Raw genomic sequence first — 24,034 nt, forward strand, 5'->3', positions numbered from 1 at the left:
GTGGTTGCGATCACTCACACTTTCTCAAAACAGCTTTTATTGCTTGTTTTACACTGCCATTGACTACCTACTGAGTGCATTCATTTTAATTTTTGAAAGATTGTAGGATGTGTCTCGAGTGCACCTTTAGTTGGAAGTGTGTTTGGATTGCGGCAAATTATAGTAAAATTAATTCAAATCTGCTTATGTATTTAAAGTGCCTGGCATTTTATTGCCTCAGAAGACCTCCAGATTTATTTAAATAGTTTGGAACAATCAGAGTATTTACCCTTCTTAATCTGTAATATAAGTGTGCTTTTGGCATGTATAGCCTTCATAGTCTCAGTGACGTTGCACCGCTGTCGTCTCTATACTTGCCAGAGAGGAAAGACCTACAGTTGGCTTGCTGAGTCCTTTGGATGAGGTAATGTGTTTCAGTGGATAAACTCAGAGGTTGCGTGTGTGTCGTGACCCAACACTCGCGATACACAGACAAACACGGCTTCTGTCAAAGCAGCTATTAGTATTAGCATAGCAGAAAATCCTCAGTATTGCAAAACAACAAAAACAACTTATGATTAAAAGTGTTTGTGCGAATTGTGAGGGCTGGGGAGGCATGTCAATGGGGCAAGTGTTACTAAAAGCGGGATCGATAGCTCGAGCTGGGAGCCGTATTGACAAGGGCCGCCGCCGCGGCACTACACTGCGGCTCCCTCGGGGACAGTGTGTCCACGCCGGGGAGATTGAAATCAGTTTACAGCATGATGGGACACATTAATCCTATTACCACCAATCTGGTAGTTACGGTTTCAATTGAGGCTGGGGCTTTTCCTAGTCAGCAGCACTTAGTCCTCGGTTGAACCAACACATGCAGTCACATTGTCACACTCTCTTAACATGCAAGTGTGTCCACACAGTCCCCCTCGCAGATTCACACACTTTGGAGCCGACAGTAATCCAAAGAGTTACACAACATTACATAAAGTGGCGAAGAGATGCTTCAGCTCTTACCTTAGGCCACCACAGCACAGACCAATGAGCTCTCTCTCTACTCACCACTGCTCTGCGGGAGCAAAGCTGGGAGCATGGCTGCACAGCTGGCGAAGTGTCATGCATGTTGTGTTTCAATATATTGATGGATGGATTATATATATATATATATATATATATATATATATATATATATATATATATATATATATATATATATATATATATATATGCAGTAAAGGAAGGTGAAGTATAAGTTTAAGGTACTTGAGTATTTCCATTTTTTGTTAGGGTTTGTACTTTTCAATGTACTGCATATATTTCAAAGCTTTTGTTAGTTACTTTTCAAAATACAATGATTTTAAAAATATAATTAACAAATTCGTTACTGTATATACAATTAGCCAGCCATACATGGAGTAGTCCAAATTTGCCCTACCTTTTCCAGATGTAACATTATGATAACATGTACATTTATGCATTCATAAATAAACTCAATATATATGATTCTGAAACTGAAAACGTTGCATTGAAGAGTACTTTTACTTTTGGTGCTTCAAATTAAATCAAACATTTGGATAATAGTAATTTTATTGAAGTTCTATTTTGAATGCAGGACTTTTACTTTCTACACGTTTTCTTTTAATCAAACATGTGAATACTTCTTCCACCACTGCCTGGAGGTTGAATCTAGATATAGATCTCATGTTGATTTGTCTACTATTAATAACACTGAGAATGTAATGATCATGTTATTATAGGTGGAAAACAATCATTCCTGCTTGATGAACTACTTAATTGAATGATTGATCAGTTACCAAAATTGCAGTAGAGGAATTTCTTTGTGGATTGATTATTTGACCTATTGTTTCAGCACTTTTTTATGTTGTTAAAAAAGCAAACAATGCTTTAAACCATAAATATAGTTTGCCTTTAGCTTGCAGTATGCTGTGAACTCAGCAGTCTGAATCCCTATTCTATTCTTCGAGGTAATTAGTTTGGCATAAACATGAAAAACTGTCCTGTCTTTCAAGACTTGTTTGTGTTGGAATGGAAACTGTTTTGGAAATTCTGACACGAAAATGATGTTCAACCAGAAAATTCAATAACGAGGCCAATCCTTGTGTGTTGGTGTTTTCCATGTCTTTTTCCTTGGCGATTAAATTGTTGTCCATCGAGAGTCCTTTTTTTTTTTTTTTTTTGGTTCTAATCTGATCACATCATCGTCGTGTCGTCTTGAAAACATGGTAACCTGACACCGTACCCAGGAGACTGCCCTTTGTTCTACGTCACCGTAACGACTCAGCAGCTAACCTTTAGCTGACACTTGAGCCCCGGCCCTTCTCTAAGGTTTCAGGCCAATGTGAGCTGCCCATCTCCACCTGCCTAGTGGCCAGACTGGGGGAGCAGGCACACCTGAGCCCACTGCTCGGGCCCTGGATCGCTCAACCTTGCCAAGCTGCCGATCTGGTTTCCTACCGGCACAGAACACGATACCGTCAGCGTCTACATCCATCCTGTCTGTCCTGCTTCTGCTCCTCTGCCTCCTGCCTTCACCTCTACAACTGGTCATCACAACAGTGTTTTGAAATGCTGGCCCTGGATCATATTAAAATTCAGGCCTGATTTATGTTTGATGAGCCGGGAGTGAGAGGTCTGTTGTTGTCCTTTCGCTAAATAATAAAACACTGCAGAGAGAACGGGTTACTAAATAAATGGCCACCCATTGATAATAGGAGATCAAGTCAGTCCATTGAGACAGGTAATAAACCTGTCAAGGACTTGCCTGATACTTAAATTGAATTATAACATATTCCAAATGTCTGCTCAAGAGAGGAAACATTTAAATCAATCTGCAGCAAACGAATCAACAAAAATGTTGTTAACTAATTTATCTTGAAGTAATTTTCCAAGCAAAAATGATACCCACAACTTTTTTGGTTTTGGACCAATGGTTAGGAAAAAAATAACATAAATTTGAAGACGTCACCATGGGCTATAGGAAGTTGTAATGGCCATAATTCACAATTTGTACATGCCAAACGATAAATTGAGAAAGTAATCTGCAGATCAACGAAAAAAGATATAGATCCATTAAACCTTTACGCTCTCCAAAGCCATACATTCAGCCAGACGAGAAATGGTTTGAAATATTCCACAACTGATAACGAGTCACAGTAAACGACACAATGATACAATATTTTCTCCCTTCCTTTGTTGCTCGAATGCTCAAAATATGTCATACATTCCAAGGAGTGACAGCACATAATGAAAGGGCGTCTATCAAAAGAGACAGAGCGAAAGAATAAAAACATCACACGGACGTCAGCAAAACCTCAACAACTGCAAATAGCCGATTAGTCATAACAATCTCTCCTCCTTCCTCATTACAATCATAACTTCTGTGACGGTAAAGCCTGAGAAGAGACATACGACACAGGGGACAGCTAGACAGAGGGCAGATGGAAAGTGACCCGGGTGGACGGAAACTTCTCCAGGCGTCCTTAGCTATGAGTTATATGTGTTTGCTGACAGAGGTGTTTGTCTGTAGGTCTGTGAGTCCGCTGACTCACTGTTGTGGTTGGAGTGTGTGACTGTTGAGTGTGTGACTGTGTCAGTGTTATACAGCCGTCTGTGTGTGGGAGAGCAGGCTTAAGTTGAGAACAGCTGTCCGTTGTGGCTTGCAGTGCTGCCATTCTCCAGTGTTATAACATGTTTCTCTGTAATAGTGTGTGTTATCATGTCAAAGTGCTGTTTTTTCCCAATGCGTCCTAATTAAAACACATTTAATTCAGTGACAGACTGCAGCCAGAGAGGCACTTATCAAGAGAAAGAGCAGGTCAACAGACTAATTAAATATTTATGCATATATTAAAAACAAAAACAAATGAATAGGCAACTATCACACTGACAAGCAAGTAAATAAATAAATACATTAGACAATTGAGAATACAAGGTAACTGTAAAGCCTTGCGTCACGCTCTGTGCTCTGTAATGCATTCACTGCCTGCCAACATGCTATGACCTTCACCATGTGTCCTGTGCTATCATCTGCTGATGCTGCTACATTTTCCAGGTAACAATAGTGCCGTGACGAACATGCACATACTACAGCGTCTGCCTACAGCTCTGGCCTCGCTAAACCTCACAGCAACAATAGTCCTTTTGTTTCCTCCAAAATAAATACAAAGCACTTTGGTATGAAAGCCCACTGTACCACCAGCTCTGCCACGATTGCAACAACAACCTGCTCTGTCCACAGCCTCTGTGTTTGGCTCATTAATGATGTAACCAGCTGGGATGGAGCCAAAGCAAGCCATTTCATTCGTGTCAAAACAATGGCTCCAAACCACCACAGCCAGTCGCACAGCATCTGATTAAAAACCCATCATTCACTTATTTTCTTCATATCACCCATTTAAGCACCTCTGCCATTGTCTAATCGTTCCGTGGAAGGTCTATATATAGCAGCAATCCACATATTTGTTCATCTTGAGTGCTTTGCTACAAAACAGGAGCCTTGAGATTGCAGTTTTCTCCTTTTCAGATTTGGATGTATTAATAAAAACCAAGGGGACGCTGACAGGGAGGTGAGCTCAATCAGAGGCCTTTCCACACGTGTCCAGCTTTAATCTGCCCTCTCTCCCGGCGCTCTCCATCACTCCCTGTGTGCCAGAAACCGGGATTAGTGGTGTTCTTTGTGCCATTCGAAAGTCAACCCTCTGTCTGCTCTTTTAATTGTGTAAAGACCCCGTTTTCTTTGGGTGGATCTGGGAGAGGTGGGCTGATAAGAGCCGCTTGACAGGAAGCTTTAGTGAACACTGCGCTGTGATCACACTGTCCTGCCTGCCTGTGTCAAGCTTGTCTGGGGAAGATGTCTGATCTCAGAGTTCAATAACATAAGTAAATCACAAATAAATAAATAGTGTGTGATCAGAGTCCCCCCCCTCTTGCCACATGATAGAACTACTGTTGTAAAGAAAGAGGCATTCACTGAGATCCTGCGCCATCAAAATCTCTGTGAGGTTTCACAGACAGCTATTTTGCTTTCACCCAGAGCCCCTTGGTAATCTTAAAGATTATGACCGCTATCCTGTAATTAAAGGACAACTGCAGGGTGACACATTGGTGTCTTTCACCTTGACTGGTCTGCAGTGGTTAGAAAGTCTAATGAGATTTGGGAGCAGCAGCTGCTTGGCTTCGCTGGGGAGACGCAGACCACAGGGGTGGGTCAGAGGCCCGTTTGTTATGCCCATATATATGCAGGGTATTTGTCAGTAACATCACATTACAATCGCATGCCGTATTTACGTGCCATTCATGCCATGGCAGACACAAAAAGAAGGATATTTCACATAGCCACACATCCCTAGACAGCTATGGTTAGTAATCATGCACATATACTTGCAAAAAAGTGATGAATTTTGGTTGCGAAAGTTGCTGTGGGCATGAGGGTGGGCTGTTCAAAACCTGCGACTGCAGCTTTTGGATGCAGGAAATCTCTGAATTCAGCCACAATCGTAGTCTTTGTATTCCTGAGCTGCGCTATACCGCGGTTTAAATCTTTCCCCATCCTGTGTTACTCCCTGTCTGTTTGGTGATGAGTCAAATCAGACGAGCGACCAGCAGGTGAGGGAATATATTCTGACATGGAATTTCCAAAGGGTTTAGTGGGTGAGCCGCGCTTTGGCAGACCATCTGTGTGGCCTTTTAAGACCCAAAACTGGCAGGTGTCAGTGTCAAAGGTGGGGTCCCCCAGGCTCACTTTGAACACATTTAAGTGTGACTGTTTCCTGCTCCGTGACTGACAGGCTGCGTATTGAATACCTGTACCTGCCCTTAGGACAAGTCAATAAAATATGAGTGGAGGGAGTGTTGCAGTCAGCACTGAGTTTATGGAGTTTATACCTTAATGTACTTCCAGTTGAGTCAATGTTTACTCAGCACAGATGCAAAAGCCGACATTGCATTTTTATTCCTTCTGGCACCAATCAAAGCCATTCAGACTATCATGGACGGATTAATCATACTCCATGATGTTAGCATTTATGGGATGACATTTTTCATTGGCTCGTTGTGTTTCGGCATCCCACCTAACCTTGTGCACCTGCAATGCTGCTGGAATAAGGAGCAAGCGGCCATAAAGAGTGGGGGAAGAGAGTCTGTCCATCATTGCGTCTGAGACCGCATCGTTTCTTTCCCTGCATGTGCCTTGAATGGACAATTCCATCCATCACACCCTCCCATTCAACTTACGCGTCACCTCCCAACACCTCATGCTCAAAAACTTACACAATGGTACAACAAATGGTGCATTGAAGATCTTCTTTTGTCTGTGTGTCTGTGTGACTGTGTCCCATTCTTGCCATGTCTAACCATTTATGCAATTCTTCAAGCGTCAATCAACTGGGCCGTGAGCGCGCGACGCGAGACGTGAACTGCGGCTCCCATTGATAAAAAAGCCCTCGCCTGAGAGGCTGCATTCAACGTCACCAAGACATGCATTCAGTGAGAGGGCAGCATGCAGTCGGTCCCGAGCAAGATGCTGCACAACCACGCCACAAGGGTACAACCGTCAGGATCAGCTGCAACGTTCGTTTTCCGTATTTCTTTTTCTTGTGCCGCAAACCGTACCTGCATTTTGTCTGAGGTAAACACCTCGATGTCTACTTCGCAGGCGATGATGGTCACCATCTCCAGTTTCATATTTATCGATGGCATTCCCTTTCGTGGTGAGGAGGAAGAAATACAAAAACGGAACGGAGTGAAAGTCTTTCCCCTGCTCCTCCTCCTCCTCTCGGGCTGCAGGTTGAATTTGAAGAGTGTGCCGGGTTCTTCCTCCAAAAACTTGAGGTTAAGTCCAGACTGTTCCGTTCGGTTTTATCAGCTGAGAGAGTTGCTGCTGGACTCCTCGCCGCACTGACGCTGCCGATAGTGATGCTGCAGCAGCCGCACAACTCTCTCTCTCTCTCTCGCTCGCTCGCTCTCTCGCTCTCCTGCCCTCCCCCCCCTGGCTCCACATTGACGTCATTACCATCCTCACGTTCGGTCGTGTTTTACGCCACTACAGCGCTCGACGATCCGCGCGCAGGGGGCACTGCAGAATTCACGGTCCGGTTTATTCCGCTTTTTCTTGTATTTTCGTGTGTTGTTATGTTCACCGTGCTGCTGGAGGAGAAACATGTTGTCACAAGCGGTTTGAAAAACGAAACAGCCAAACTGTACATCAAGTTACACCATCATCTGTGTCAGCCTGAGAGCCTCTTAGTACCTTTCATAGCCTTTGAATGATGCTCTTACATACAGTACAATGGACATATCACCACAGGGGCTGGGCATAATACCAGGAACATATACAGTCTTATGTAAAAGCCCTGCGATATATGTTTTAATGCTCTGTCAGAGACTGTGGAGGCAATAGTTATATTTGATACAACCTATTACAACATACAGATTCAAAAATCACCATCACGTTAAATCAGTCACACCAAAAACTGCACATTGCAAGGGCATACATTTGTAGAAATGCAACAACACATTTATATTGTTACCACTAAATCTGTCAATTTGTTTTTAAATTATTCAGTTTTTCTTTTTTTTTGAGAAGCTGAACATGTTTTGGTATTTGTATTAATACATAGCTTTAACAATCTATTGATTAACAAAATATTTTTGTGATTCACTGCTGTTTTATCGATTTCAGTGTTAAAAAAAAGCAGTCAAACGAAACACTATTTGTAGGAGAAATGACTCTTTGATTAAACATGATCAGCTCACAACTTCAGGACACGTGTCTTTAGTATAGTTCAGAAGTATGTTGCTTTGTTTTAGGGGTCACAAAGAGGTCAAAAGATGTTGTGTCTATCATCTGAGTATTATCAACATTATACAAGCAGCACGCATGATTCACAGCTGTAGCATACTCTTTAATATCAAAGTGCAATCATATCAGCGCTATATTTGAAAAGCTGTTTTACTACAAATATAGCGTAAAATCCAGTTTTGCATTTTTGTTATCACTTTTCTTTCCGTCTCAAAGCACGATTACATAACCTCGCCTGTCAGCTGCATGCTCTCTAGAGTAACATGCTGCCTTCAGTTGACATGGTATGTGGCTTCATGGCCTAAGAATAACAGACAAACAACATTGTTACATGACAGTCACGCTGATGAGTTTCGTGCCAAAGCTGTTGTCTCCCTACATGCAGTTAACAAAACATTTACAGAGATCTATTTTGGACATCAGAGTCTTAAGGGTGAATGCCTTGTGGAGCCCGGGAAGACACAAATGCGAAAACTTGAAAAGAACTTCTCCGTGAGCTGTGCGGCTACGTTTAGTGCTGACTAGTTGATTGGAGATTAACTGTACCATAGCTCGTTATCACTCACAATAAAGCATCTGACTGTACCACCCACCGCTGCCGCAGCTCCCCTTCCTCTTCATTGCGGGGATACAGTGTGAGTTTCCATCTCAGCTGAAGACCAATCAAAGACAAGGTTTATTACGCCATTGCATAATAAACCTTGTCTTTTTTCCATCACTCAGACCACCTTTCTCCGTCCCTTCGTTTCATAATAATAATTGCCTGGCCGGCCGAGACAGCTAAGTCCCCTATAAGCTATTAATATTAAGGCTCTTGGCGGTGAGGGCTATTTATGTCTGTGTGTGTCAGGCATTGTCCACGCCGTGCATACGGAGAACATTAGTGAGAAATGTGAGGATGACTGTGACATTCCTCCACCAGACAGCATCAGTCAGTCCCCCAGTCTGGAAAAATCCGGCTGTTAGTGCCAAAAAACGCCCAATATCAGACACTCAAACATGTAGGCCGGAGCCTGAACTGCATCGTCAGCTGCTTCATGTGCTGGGAGTGAGTCTGTTTTATTCTTTCAAGTCACGATAGCAAGAGAAGGCACTAGAGAAGATGTTACTTGGCAGGTTTCAATATTATTTCAAAATCACCCCCACAGCTCATTAATCACGAGCTCAGAAGTGATAAAGCAGAGCATCTGTGCCGCCTTTTCTTTTAAATCCACTCTGTTTTTCTGGAATCTAATGTAGCCTTCGCTCGCCAAACGCTGTGATCATTTATTTAGGGCCTGTTGAAAAATTCTCTTTTCAGTTGCCTCTATTTACAAAGACTTGGGTCAACAGAAGGTGGCAGAGATTCACTGTCTTACTGACGGAAACTTCAGCCGAGCAGGTGCTTCACTCAGAGCCATCCTGCCTTTACTTAACCTTCCCTTTAGTCCGGACTAGTTTAATCAAGTCCAACCTTGTTCTACTCAAGCGCTACAGCCTACAGCTGCGCGGTTTAGCAGTGAATCCAGAGGACTTGTGACCAGGGGAACTGCAGTTGCATGAGGTATGTAGAAAGATTGTGGTGATGCTAAGTTCATTTAAAAAAGAATATAGTTTAATAAAAACATTTGTCCATATGTTTTGTTTACAAACTAGTGTCATAGTGGTCTTTCAATAAACTCACTGTCACAATAACAAGCTAGCTTGCTCACACCTCTGCCTGACTTTTGAACGGCGCTGGCTAAAGGTGCAAAAAACTAGTTAACAAGCGAGCGCAGGAGTCATAAGAGTCAGATTAAAGTAAATTACGCTTCATGTTAATAGATCTCGATGACTGAAATATACCAAAGACAATAGAAAAATGGTTGAAATAGTAAGCAAAAAGTAATGTATAAATGCTTAAAACAGCTCAAACTTGTTGAAATAGCTAAAGCCTATGGATAAATGGCTGACATTGCTAAAGATTATGAACAAATGGAGTTAGAGCTAAAACCAAATACTACATTATTAAAACATACAGCTTCTGCTACCTCAAGTGCTTGTAGTACAAATGGAACAACCTGACCTGAACAATGACAATTCAACAGTATGAAAAGAAATATTTGACTATTATCCACATTTATATGAGCTTTTAGTGCATGTTTGGGCATGTGAGCAAACGCCACAGGTTGCAGAATGCAGGAGGCGAGCACACGCCCTTCCAATCACCCTCAGCATTATTTTGGAGGTGGCTCAGAGGTAGAGCAGGGTCCTTGGTGAGATATGTAAACTCCACACACTGTGTGTGTGTGTGTGTGTGTGTGTGTGTGTGTGTGTGTGTGTGTGTGTGTGTGTGAATGGGTTAATATCGACATGTAGAGTAAAGTGCTTTGAGTGGTCAGAAGACCTGAAAGTCATTTTATCGTTAGCTGCAAGCTCAGCCGTCGCCATTTTAGAGCGGGTGAGAGTGGCAATAGAAATGCTCCCAATCTCGTAGAAAGCACCTTTAAGCAACGTCCACATTAATATCAATTTATGAGCGTGACAGTTGGGCGGACGTGTGAGAATAAAAAGGTTTGGAACCGCTGCCGTACGGTACAGTTCATTGGATGTGTCCTGAAATGTTTTTGATTATCAAAGCGCTCCTCTGATCCCTTTTGTCACTATTGATAAGTAGAATGGATCACTGTGGCTGATGAAGCACTTTTCTTCCTCTCTGGCCTCCCTCTGCAGCTCTCCTACTCCTCCTCATTCACAATTCCCACCATTAGATCTGGCGGTCAGGAACAAGACCCCATGTCAGAAAATAAAACTCATTCTTTATCTGTTTCAATGAAGGATTTAAAGGTGAGAAGAGCGACCGCTCATTTTTTTCCAAAATGCGGATGGTTAGAACCGTTTGAATGCGGTCACCTTGTAAGACGTGTTAATATCAGTATCAGTAGGGGTTTCACTTTAATAGCAACAATTATTTTAGGATGACACTGATTCAAATTGGTATTTTTGTCTGGAATAAATAGATGTGTTTAGAATGTGTGTACATACTGTATATGTATCTTTGTTGTGAGAGAGGAGAAGATTGATACCACTCACTCGCTCATCTGTATATCTGAGGCAGCAGCAGCTAAGCTTTTACAAATACTGGATACATCTTGCAACCAGCACCTCGAAAGCTTACGTTACATCTTATCTAACTCTCGGCAAGAAAACTGTCCCTTTATGGACAAACCAGATGTTTTAGTTAAAAACTGGAGCTAAATTTGACGGGAAAGACGCCGCAAAGTTGCATATTCTTATGGCTTTAAAGTGTGTTGCACCGTGCACATAAAAAGCAAAAGATGTTGTTGTATTTAGGAAATGGAAATGGGATTTGCCTTTTTAATTTAGCCTCTGTTTCTTTACATGGCGGTAAAAATAAATGAATGTACTGTACATAGAGGCTACATTAATACATATGGCAGGGTCTGGAATTTGCATGATGTACTTTAAAAGAGACGAGAAGAGGAGGAGGCGGCACTGAGGCAGCAGAGACGCTCAAAGGGTGACACACTGTGTCTCAGACTCACTGACGAGCAGAATTTGTATTCTGAAGTAGAGCTCTGCAGAGGAGCAGGAGGGAAAAAATCAGGGCAGTGGATCATCAGGGTGGGTGGATATACGCATGCTCATAACGCACATTGACGCACAAACCAAACAATCCAACTCATAAACACAAGGACAAATAAAAACATGAAAAAAGTAATGTATTGGTGCGTAAACATCTGGAAATTTCACCCAAAATAGAAATGCGTAAAAATATGAGGCGATATGAGATGTGTGTGTGTGTGTGTGTGTGTGTGTGTGTGTGTGTGTGTGTGTGTGTGTGTGTGTGTGTGTGATGTAACAGCAGAATAAAGACAGGAATGAAGACTGCAGGCTCTGGGTGCACTACCAATATGATCTTTACATACACGCACGCGCGCACACACCATCCATTCACTGCCAACCTCTTGTTACACCAGGCTACCTCTCTTGGCCCAGCCAACCCAACCCCCGGTGCCAGCGCCAATGCAGCTGCTGTAATCTAGGCCAAGCTATTTATAAAGCAAGCAGCCAAGTACAGGCGCAGGGAGCCAGGGGGAGACAGAGGGATGGGAGGATAAAAGAGTGTCTACAGGGCAGAGAGACAGATCTACAGAGTGTAGGTGAGAAAGAGCGGGCGAGAAGCACAAGGAGGCAGGGTGACACGGAGGGAATAAAAGTAGTGAGAGAGAGAGAATGAGAGAGAGAGAGAGAGAGAAAAAAAGAGAGGATATATCAGATGCAAAGGACAGCGTGACCTGAGGAGCAGACAGCAGCCATCAAATGTAGCTGATGAGCACATTAGCCGCGATCAACACTCCTTTAAAGCACTCCAAAATGTTTTTTATCTGGTAGTTTGAATCTTGCAGACGAGCTGACAGGATGTGAGGGAGAGAATGTGGCTGCTGCAGTGTTTAGTGATTTGGAGGAAAAACTAAATCTTGACAGATAAGTTTTACACGACTTCTGGCAATCAAGCATTCATCAAGAAAGTCAGACTCGGCCTCTGGGAGTTGTCTGTCTCCCAGAGGCCGACTGTGACTGTAACTTTCTTTCTCCTCGTGAACAAAAAGGAGTAACTGTCCAGGTAGACTGTCCAATGTTCCTCCACGAAAAACACATCCAGACGATGACTACGTTATCACATGGTGTTATTTTCCAAAGTTGTACTAGTTTGAGTTATTTTTAGTTGGATCATTCTTAGGGTCAGAACCAATCAGAGGCAAAGTCGGGGGGGGTCTATGCATTATACAGTCGTGGCACAGAAATAACGATACACACTGAGGAAGAGCTTCTGAATGTCATCGTAATTTATCTTCGCCTAATAACCATTTTTACTGAATGAAGCCTGAGCGCTTCATAATGTAACTGAGTCCCACCTGCGTAAGTCAGCCGCTGGTTACATCATTTAGTCGAGCAGGACTGTGATGCCCACCGGCTGCTAATAGCCACATTAACTAGTCCTCCTCCCTCTAATTTCCACACAGATTAGTTGTTCAAAATGTGACTTCATCAGAGAAAAAAATGGCTGCACAAGAGTGTGTGTAGTACTAGTTTACACATGTGCAGAACCGATTGTGCCGGATGTTCAGATTGGCTAGCGAGTGGCACGTGTTGTTGTTCTTCCTGTGAAGAGAAAATGAGCTTATAAATGATATTATAAAGTGATATCGGATCAGTGCATAGACTCGCGTACTCACCGATATGCAATCCAGCAGTTTAGGCGGCACCAGAGGCACTTCCGACTGTGGTTTTGGTCGTGTGTGAGAATACCTTTTGATAACGTATCGTATGTAAACAAGTAAATGAACAAAATAACACCAGCTGCTTTGTGTACAGAGTGCTTTTACAAACCGCATCACAAACATGGGAGATGACAGCATAGTATGTTTCTGGTGCACAGCCCACATCTGGTGGGACACCAGCAGCTGTTCAGTGTTTTAACCCAGTCCAGCAGCTTAGGAGCTGCAGAGATGAGCTGCCACATAGCCGTGTGAGCGGGACAGAGAGAGAGGGAGAGGAAGGGGGATGGACGAGGAAGCGCCAAGCGACACGTGCCGATGGTTCCACTGATTGCTTTGCTTTGAAATCAGGTCAAATCTTTGGATTGGTTGGGCAGACTCTCTGACCCGCGTGCTGGCATCGCCACTGAATACCAGACACAACAAAAAAGAAAGAAAAAAAAAAGAGGCGGCGGGGACGGGCCCATGGTGACTTGGGACAGAGCTTGGGACACAACACAGTGCTCTGAGAAGAAGTGGATGCCATTTCCTGATTTCCAGGCAAACAATAAAGGAAACGCAAACGATATACAAGGATCGAGAGAGCTCTCTATTCTTTCACTCATTTTAAATGATACGAACAATTAGTGTAAGGATGCAAACTTTAATGAATGATTCATAAGCAAGCTAAATGAAAAGGGAGACAGAGTTATGCAATAACGTTCATGTATTCTTTTAGAGAACCCACTTACCACCGGTGCAACAGATGCTCAAACTGTACAAATCACAGGGACATGTTGCCACACACAGCCCCAGATGGCAATGACTTGGGTGTAGCTCATCAATAAGCAACATGATCGAGACAGTGATAGGCAAAGAAAGGGAGTTGGACACAAAGACAAACTTAAATGACAGGGAGACAAAGCACTCGTGGGAGAAATGACAAATGAAGGATCAAAAGAAAAACAAGAACAAACAAGAAGCGAAGAAAACCAAATTGAATTGGGGGGCGGGGATGGAGAGATGTCACATACACACTTGTATTTCCGTTTTCCAGTAAAGTAACAACAGCGAAAGACAGGTGCAGAGGAACAGTCTGTCAATAGTCCTTTTCTGTAAATGACAACCGGCAGGAATTGATTTGGATGCCGCTCTCCCCGCCTCTCTGTCCTCATAAATAACTCCAAGAAGCGGCCTCACAGGGGAACAAACTCAGGAGCCTCACAACACTGAAATGTCAATAAAGCTCTGGAAGTAAACAGGAAGTTAAAAGAAAGGGAGAAAAAAGGGAGGATTCAAGCTAACTAGAGCTACAGTAGGATGCAGTAAAGATAAACGTTTCTTTGCACAAGTAACCACTTTCAGGCGTACAATGCAGTCCAACAGAATCTGTAAAGAAAAAAAAAAAACCTTTGGGTTTATTTCAGCACCGAAAAGCAATTATGTACAGAACATTTTCTACGTCATGGACTGATTGCAGTTAAGCCTAAATTCATGGGACTCCATTTATACTTCAGTCAAATATGAGATCATGTGCTGTTGTTGTATTTGAGAGCTGCTATTCTTGAAAACGCCCACATAACAATTCTTTTTTTAGACTGATTGAACCAGAAAATAATCTGGATTTAAATAGACTCACCAGAGCACGACTAAGAACAAAAAACACAGCAGCTTACGAGGCATGCTAAATCTTATAGATTCATAATCAGCCCATGTGTAGTAGGAGAGGGCGGGGTAAGATGAGTCCTGTGGCAAGATGAGCCGTCTCTTTTATCAAAGCAACCATACACAAAACCAATCGTGATCACAGATCAAAGAGGAAAAATCTATTTCCTTGAAGCTGTAAGGCTGACGGTGTGGGAGTGGAACTGTGTGAGTGAGTATCTTAGAATGAAGAAAAACTATTAAATCAAACTAATTTATCATGACGAGGATAGAAGGATCTTTAAATACATCTGGTAATGTTTGAGGTCGAGAAAGTACAATAGGACAAAATAGACTTGGATGTTTCTAAATTACGAGGTAATTATATTACAATGTGTCCAAGAGATCATTTTAATACCACTGTGTCTCTGCAAAAACAAATACAAAAACATGCAGAAGAGCAACTCAGAAAAATAAAAAGTAGCTTATTGTGAGGAAGCTGTAAAGTTCTTTTAAAAAGAAGAAAATAGGAGCTAAATTATTCGGAGCTATTAAGTGACAGAGCTATTAAGTGTAAAAAGGGATAAAAGTGACAGAAACAAAACAGAAAAATCACAAATTCCACAAAGATAGTTACTGATGTAAAATTAGAAAATGCAGCAATCTTCACATTTGCGCAAAGCCTATAGGCCTGTTGCTGATCAACTTATGACCTCCACTTCTTTCAAATTGGATCGCATCAGCGACTGAATGTGACCGAACAGAACCAGATGCAAACAAAAAGTTCCCTTCAATTATTGTTCTTTCATTGATTAGTTTGTTGACACGTCTGTAGTTATTTTTCCACCAGGTGGGAGATATTGACTTTGACTTGTCAGTTGAAGGCTGACGTGGAGTTTTTCCCAATCTAAAACTATATTTTGTGAACCGGGCATTGCAACACTTTCAAAAACATAGTCACAGGTGTTCTGGCTGATTCGACCTGCGGCCAGGTTGAACGTGAATTAGTGATTAAACGAGGGAACCAGACTCCATGGACCAATGAGAAAGGGCCCTAGCAGGGTAAACAAGATGGAACTGATACATGATAATTATAGTCCTTTTCTATTGAGTGTTTCACAACCAGTGAGCAAGAACTCACAATGCCCTGCACTTGAAAGCAACAGAGCCGTAATTATTGTTTTTCATTACACCTGCATTTACCTTACAACGGCAAATCAAAAAGAGCATACAAGCCTGGCATCACTACCTATATACTCAAGAAAGATACTCACTAAATAAAAGTAGTGTCCATGGACACATTGACACAATGCAATGCTCCACAAAAATGACCCTTGTGTGTCCAAAATCTCAAATCGCAGCTCACTACAGAGTAACAACCGTGTCTTGTTACGTAAGGAATAATGAATGGATGGACGAGGGATAGGCTTCAGACTCAGCCTTTGCCTTGTCATAGCTGGGAAAGACGGGTGTTCCTAATAACACTAATAATGGGACTGTGCGGTCGGTGTCAGACAGCCAAAGTGTTCCGCATAACAAATTTAAATGACGTAAAAAAACAGGTCTGATTCCCTCTAGAACATATAGGTGTAACTTGTTCCATCCTAACAGATAAAACAGGGAAATGAGCAAGATGCCAATCAAGCACACTGAGAAGAGACCTAAGCATCCAGAAGAATGAAACCTCCTGGGTGGGTTCACCACGGGTGTGCAGGGCCTTTACCGTTTACCTTATCATCGTTTTCCTGTTTAATTCACAGCCCTTCTGTACAGGCACAAAGATCAGTGATGTTTTCAACCTGTGCAGTAAACAGTCAACAATTTTCTGTAAACACAATAATTAGCGTTCCATATATATTGCAGATATTTTGTCACACAATCAAGTCACACATTATTAGCTTGGTTCACTTTTTACTGGTAAAAACCTCGTAGCTGACTTTGACTTGAGGTATTCATTTAACACGGGCCATTATAGTTTCACACAGAAAAAGGGAAAAGTGTCATTGCAAAAGAAAACACTGTCATCTTGTCAAATGTGCAAATACTTTGCCGCCCTGAGTGCCACAACAGCTCAATTCAGCCAAACTGCTTTCCATTGTTGTCGGCTTGACTTAAATTGCTCTCTCCTTTCTTCTGTTTGATGAATAAAGGCAAAACAAGCTCACCGGGTCGGTGAGACATCCCCGGTCAGTGTACCAGAATAATATCCGGGCCGCAGCGGGAGCAGGGGCCAGCGGCACTCACTCACTCCGCACTGCATCATGTCTGACCTTCAGCCTGCCAAGCACCCGCTGCCTCACGTTCACCCCCAGCACCCCGGGGCCGACACCCAAATATAGGCCATAGTCTGACACATGCAAACATATCACTACCACGCGCGTGCATGCGCGCTGAGCGTGCAATCGGTTGTGCGTGCACATAAAAACACGCATGCCGACTTTCACTTTTCACATCCTCCATCACGCTATCTTAAGTCCCTGAGATGTTTAGTCGCCCCACTTCGCTCCGGGGTTGTCGTACTTTATCGTCTGATGTACACGAGTCACACTATCAAACACGTTAGACTGAAGTGTCCACCGAAGCGGTTCAACTTCTTACTTACAGCACTCCATTGCTGCTACTCTGCTAATGCATTGCTGGAAGGAAACATATTCGTAGGGCTTCTGCAGTAAATATGCTGAATCTAGTGGATACTGCAATAGTTTGGGTTTAATGTGCTTATAATATACGTCCTTGAGTTTTCTGCCTACAGCCCAATGCAATGGAGATGAATGGAGTTTTATTTTTAGGTGCTTTAAACTTTGAAAATTATATAATATATTTTTTTAGAAACACTGACCTTGCTACTTTGGATAAACTATACTAAATATAGTTTTGATTGAAACTATTTCCCACCAAGAACTAGTCCCTAGTTTAAATTAAAAGAGTGTACTGAGTATTATCTACCATAACGGGGGATGGTGTTGCTATTAAATAGGACAAGGATTTGAAACTCAATCCTCGTGATTATACATCAGAAAACTCTTTCATCAGTGATAGATTAACATTAAGTCCACACTTTAGGTACAGCACAGAAACTCATCTCGTAAAGACACACAAGTCCACGAGAGTTAAAGAGTAAAATACATAACAGTTAGTCCAACGGTAAATTAACAGTTACTTTCACTGTTGCATTAACAACACAATATCCCCAGGAAGCTATGACAAGTGCTAGCTTTGTTAGCAGTGAATCACACAAAACATCACAAAGAAATCACACAAATGAAATAAGCTCACAAATTACAAATAGAAAAATTGCAAAACAGCTATAATAAACTGAGTACAGACAGATAATATTCTAACGAGAGGAGTACATTAAATGCCTAAATATTTGCCAAATAAGGTGTTAGACATATCCATATTATGTTTGTTATTGACACTAGTATTGACAATTCCCCCCCTGCACTCACTCAGCCTTTTTATTTGAATGCTGTTAGTACGTCAACTTCATTTCATTTTATTGGGCAAGAAGGCAAACATTGTCGCTTTACTTTAATAGAGTAAAACTCAGCTGGAGTCATGTTTATGGCCACCCAACAGATGGAAATCAAATATCCCTGTATTTCAGCTGCTAAATGCTCCACTGTGTCACTAACTTGTCTGTCAGCATTTAGTGCTGAGCAGGTATAGTGGGCAGTGTTCACAGTACATGAGCTTTTTAGCTCCTGGCAGCCGCCTGCTGCGTCTGTAAATGAGGTTGATGGGAGTGGTGAGAGTGAACCAAACACAAAGGGCACAGTTTGTAAAACCAAAACAATGAAGTGAGAGACACTGAATGCTCCGCGGAGCTGAAAGGAGCTGCACGAGTAACCCGCCTTCACATTACACTTAATCATCTGAGCCAGTGTTAATATGAAAAAATATAGATTTAGTTCAGCTGAAAGCTTTCATACTTGAAGAAGACAGTGCCGCAACCTGAACACATTTGTGTTTGCTCGTCGAAGATAAAACCATTTTGCTGGGTGTTGTATTAAGGTTGCAGCTGCTGCTTGCTTGATTGCGCTGGTTATGGATTGAGGAGAGCGGAGTCTGACAGCAGCGGTAGCAGCGATGAAAGCTTTGCTCTGTGCTGATTAGGCCAGCAATACACCGGGTACTATGAGAGACGACTTATAATGGCTTCTCTGACCTTTCCCTCGACAAGCAGAAACCACTCTTCCTCGTTACTTTGCCCGTGCACACCTCTGTCTCCAACTCCCTCGCTCCTTGTACACACTTGATTTCCGTGGGGGCTGTAGATGATGAATCTTGTCAGAATTAAAGGCCCCGCTGGCTGCAGCTGTGCTCACTCTATGCAACGCTGTCAATTGTATTCCTATGCTGAATGTAGTCCATCATCTCCCGGGCCAGTTTAAGGAAAGCTAATGAGAGGTATAAGTGACTCAGCATAATCCAAGTCAAATCTGAAACCTGGAGACCCAGAACAGATTGAGTGCAATTTGATTTGGGTAGGTGAAGTTTTGCTTTTCGTTTGGTTCAATGACTACTTAAATGCAACAGATATCAGACTTGGTCAGAAATAGAACGATGACGTCCTTCTGGATGTATTTTTCATCTTTGTCTGAGGTGCTTTTAGACAGTTAAAGAGTTGTAGCATTACATAAAAAGTGTGCCACCAGACTTAATTTAAATGTTGCATTTGTCTATAATAATGACACAAGGTCAATTAAAAATAATAGCCTTCCTATTTGAGGTCCTTAATTAAGAGACCGTTGATAAAAGCTCAGTGAGAGATCATTCAAATCATTAAATGTGGTTGCACAGCCCAGTTTTAGTCATGATAATTCATTTTAATGAGTAAATGAATAATAAACCCAATCATTTCAGCGGAGAGGTGGGCTGATCTGACCAGACATGAGCTGGACTTCCTAAAGAAACAGTAACAACTTTGAAGGTGTCTCTACATTCTACATGAAAAGCTGGTCAGGGGGAACAAAATACTGCAGATAAAAGAGAACGTGTGCCACGAGGTTTTACTGTCTTTTCACTAATGCAGAAGAAAGGACAGGCTTTCACAGCCCGCTAAGAGCTTCTTATAAATATGGGGGCACATGTCTTTCTCTCTCTGTCCCTCCCTCTCTCAAAGAGCACAGTGTGATTACAGAAACAGCCCATCCTCCTGCATGCAGGCCTTTGAGCGCAGAAACAGAAGGTAATGTCATTATTGGGAGGGAGCCAAGAGCCCAAAGACACAAACATGTAGGTTGCCATGTCCTTGCTCTGTACTGAGGATGCAGACACTGGGGTTAAAGATGTCAAGTTTAGGAGAGTGCAGACATGTTGCAAATTTAGAATACGTTGTGTATGTTTATGTGTGTGCTGAAACAATCGACACTGCTACAAGCCAAAAACAGCCTCTTAAAGCAACTGTTTGTGCTTTGAAAATATCACAAGCTGCCCGTTTTTCAATTTTGTACCTCATCCCTTTCTGTTCTCATTTTGAAAGTTTAAATAAATGTCAAAATTTCTATTTTTAGCGTGGCTCATTTAATTGAACTGTATGGAGAACAATCTATTGACATGCTCTGACTGAAGGGTGCGTGGGTGGCATTTCCACTTAAAAGCGGAGTGTGAATCGTAATGAAGCGAGGAGGCAAACAGGAAAGGGAGGGGAGGCGGCGGACTCCATCGCTGGGAGCAATGGGTGTACAAACAGCAATCTCACAAAGCAGGGAGTGATTCGTTTAAAGGGATTTTGTGTATGCGCTAGATTTAGCCTCTCCGCTCTGCATTCATATACATAGAGGGGGGGAGAGAGGGAAAGAGAGAGAGAGAGAGAGAGAGAGAGAGAGAGAGAGAGAGAGAGAGAGAGAGAGAGAGAGAGAGAGAGAGACAGGGGCAATTTTAAAACAATTAAAGGAGAAGAAAGAAAGTTACCAAGTGATCAGAAAGAGAAGAGGAAAATATTGTGGAAAAGACAACTTCTAGAGGTAAGATGAATGCATAGACTTGACTGATAATGAAAGACTGGGAGACTTAAAGATAGGGAGGCATGCCAGCTGGATGGATGGAGAGATGATAGGAGAGCATAATTGGATTAGAGGGGCAGAACATTAAAAGTATTTGCTCTGTATCCTCCTCCAGAAAACAGGATCCAGTGATCCCAAGTGTTCCCGCTCTGAGGAGTCTAATAAAGCTGCGACAGTGGAAGTCTCCACATCCATGAGAGGCCCTTCACAGAATATATACTGCCTGTGTGTGCATATCCAAATGGAACACGTCTGTAATGTGGGCTTTTATATGAGGCCTGTTGCTACATCTACAAGTATAAGTGGGGCATGAATAACACACTGCATGATCAAACGATATGCACAGGCCCATAAATTCAGGTTGAGCATGGATCATGATTCAAATTGTACTCCACTGCCCTGCATTCATGTTTATTGGCAAATAAATAACAGCATCAGGTGTGCATGTGTGTGTGTTTGTGTGTGCCTTTACGGTTGAGCGATGCGCGGCGCAGCTTGAGATTATGACAGGATTGAAAGCTGTGGATGACATCATGCATGAGTTGCTAGTCTTTGGATCTTGAATGCGCTGACACACTCAGCATGACTCAAACACACACGCACACGTACACACACGCTCACGCACGCACACACGCGCACACACACACACACACACACACACACACACAGAAAGTGAGTTTGCTCCATCTCACCCTGTGTATATCCTCTTCGAACACTGCTTCATGGACATTGCATGCAAACAGCGCCGTTGGGAGGTCGCTTAGATCCATCATCTCCTCCGCCATGCCGTCCTGATCAGTCTCCCCAAATACCATGTCCTCTTCGTCTTCCTCGTCCTCCTCAGGATCGCTGCTGTAGGCCCCTGAGCTGTTGCTCCACACCTTGGAGCTCTCTCGCAGCATGTTGAAGCCTTTTGGGAAGTCAACTGGATAAGATAAAATAAGATAATCCTTTTTAGTCCTTAAGTGAGGAAATTACAGGATAAGAGCAGCATTGCTCACAAGTAAGTAAAGGGTTAAGTAATAATATTGGTGAATGTACTGGATGGATGTTGCGCTCAAAGAATGAGGTATAGTGAGACATTGGTGTGGAGATTACTGGGGTGCACTTAACTCGTGATGACACCCCATTGTGGTTGTGGGATAAAAGGGAAGGAGAATGAAATAAGATGAAGAACGGAGTGACAGTTGAAGATGGCGAGAAGAGATAAGGATGAATAGGACAAAAGATGAAGCAAACAAAAATGAAACATATAAAACAGAGATGTCATGTTGACATCTACTTGCAGGCCAGTATTCATGATTTAAATATTACATCAGGTTATGGTTCAATTGTAGTACATTTGGGTAATCACTCGTGGGTATAATAAAATCTACCACTAACTAGTAATCTAATTGATTTAGAGAACCATCTTTCAAAGATGCCTTGAGGTACTGTATTAGGGCTGCAAGAAATGATTGTGTTTTCCAATTATTTACTCCATTATGTGTTTGTGTGTATATATATATATATATATATATATATATATATATATATATATATATATATATATATATATATATATATATATATATATAAGATTGTGAAACATCTCAACATCTCAATATCCAGAAAACCCATGGTGCTACATTTTAATAGCTTGTTTTGTCAAATCAAAAGTCAAAGATATTCTGTCCACTATTAAAGAAGGCTAAGAGAAGCAAAATTAAAGTTAAGCGACTTTTTTTGCTTTAAAAACATTGTTGATGTGGTTCATTTCTGTCAACTAATTACATTATTTGCCATTGTTTTACTGATCCAAAAAGGAAGCACGAGGAATAACAAACAGGATGAAGAAAATGTCAAATGTCTGACACTAAATGTGAAACTTCACACTGCACTGTCGATAGACTGCCATCTGGTGGGGCATTTAACGCGAATGATGGTTTCTTTAATATCTCAATCACAATTCCATTTGACAACTAACATGATTGTTTAAAAATAAATCGGGGAAATACGAAATGCATGTTGATTATGGACCTACAACTGTATCCCAGTGTCCTTCAATCTCTGTAGAACGACGTGCAACAAGTGCACGCCGAGGCAATGACATCATCAGCATCACGTCCACAGTATGTGAATGCCCGCACAGGACCGTGACATCGCGCGCACTCGGGAGGGAACTCCTACGGTCACGAAAACGGCGCGTGCAATATTGCTGCACGCGCCTTGAGCATCAAAGTAACAGTTTCCCTCCCGACAACACTGCGTTTCCGGTGCCAAATGCTGTTTTAATTCTCAAATAAAGAGGGGAAGTTAGCGCAGAAACGTGGTTGCACGCTAAAGGATGACGCTCCCGTGTATTTCCCCCTCTGCAACCAGTTAAAATGCGTAAACGCGAGTCAGTATTACTCACCGCACTAGTGTCAGTGAACGCGGCCGAAACGACCCATTGCAACTGGACTAAAACACGAGATTTTCAGGTGACTTTGTCAAACCGACGCAAAGCTACACCGGTGTTTGGTGAGACTGATGTCAGACGCGTCGGTGTTTGTTATTACTGGATTATTGGACCCCCCATATGACGCTGCCGACTCCAGCGTCGGCACCCGCAGGTGAGACCAATGACGAGACGGTGGACTCGTGGCGACCAATGAGGCTGTAGGTAAGGGAAAAGGGGCGGGGCCGTGAGGATGCTCTGTCTCGAGACTGGTAGCGAGACCGAGCAGCAAAACGTCCAGAGTGCACGCAAGCGTCCACGTATGACAACTCTTTCTCTGGTCCACCTGTTGCACACACGCCATAAGATAAACATAGAAAAACAATTTAAAATTGACTTTTAGTAGCTTTTTTTTGTTCAATACTTTAATTTCAAGCAACATGAGGGAACTTGGTGTCAGAAAGTAGGATGTTTCATGCATCAAGTCTCAAAGAGCAAGAGGTTTTCCTTTTTATTGAATGATCACAATATCCCATAATGCAATTTATGGTGTACTCTGCAGTATTAGAACACTTTTCACCAAACTAGTTAGGCGCTTCGTCTGGTTAATGGCAACAGTGAAATTTAAGTTGAAGTTAGAACAAAACGTGTTGCAAACCCGGTGCACTTTTTTGCAAATTGTTACCAAGCAAGTACACTGTAAATAGGTTAAATTACGTTTTTAATGGCACACAATTGCATATACTTTACAATAAATCCTCAGTTCAGGTTTCATTAGTTGGCGGTTTTAATAACAAGATATGCTTCAGTTGGTTTACACAGTAATGTAATGAGGATACACACACACACAAAACAAACCACAGGTGATAAAATGAAAATTACTACTGAATACTGAGGAAAGGCGCTCTGCTTCATTAACACTGCAGACATG

General features: G+C 42.3%; 1 protein-coding gene across 2 annotated transcripts in view; it reads right to left on the minus strand.

The window, feature by feature from the left end:
- The window catches only part of rcan3 (regulator of calcineurin 3), a 39,340-nt gene extending 16,183 nt beyond the window's left edge, over nucleotides 1-23,157 (minus strand). The window contains exons 1-2 of one of the 2 annotated variants that reach the window (XM_068581006.1): nucleotides 23,080-23,157; nucleotides 21,377-21,609 (exon numbers count right to left, since the gene is read on the minus strand). In XM_068581006.1, coding sequence (XP_068437107.1) covers nucleotides 21,377-21,586 — 210 coding nt within the window. In that variant the 5' untranslated portion in view covers nucleotides 21,587-21,609; nucleotides 23,080-23,157. Of the gene's footprint in view, nucleotides 1-6,603; nucleotides 6,928-21,376; nucleotides 21,610-23,079 lie in introns of those variants that run through there. The other variant, XM_068581007.1, reaches the window with a different exon arrangement.
- Nucleotides 23,158-24,034: the final 877 nt, after the last annotated feature.

Source organism: Clinocottus analis, unplaced genomic scaffold, assembly GCF_023055335.1.
Source record: "Clinocottus analis isolate CAN_PGR_092001 unplaced genomic scaffold, fCliAna1.0.p SCAF_17, whole genome shotgun sequence".
In the NCBI taxonomy this organism is placed as follows: Eukaryota; Metazoa; Chordata; class Actinopteri; order Perciformes; family Cottidae; genus Clinocottus; species Clinocottus analis.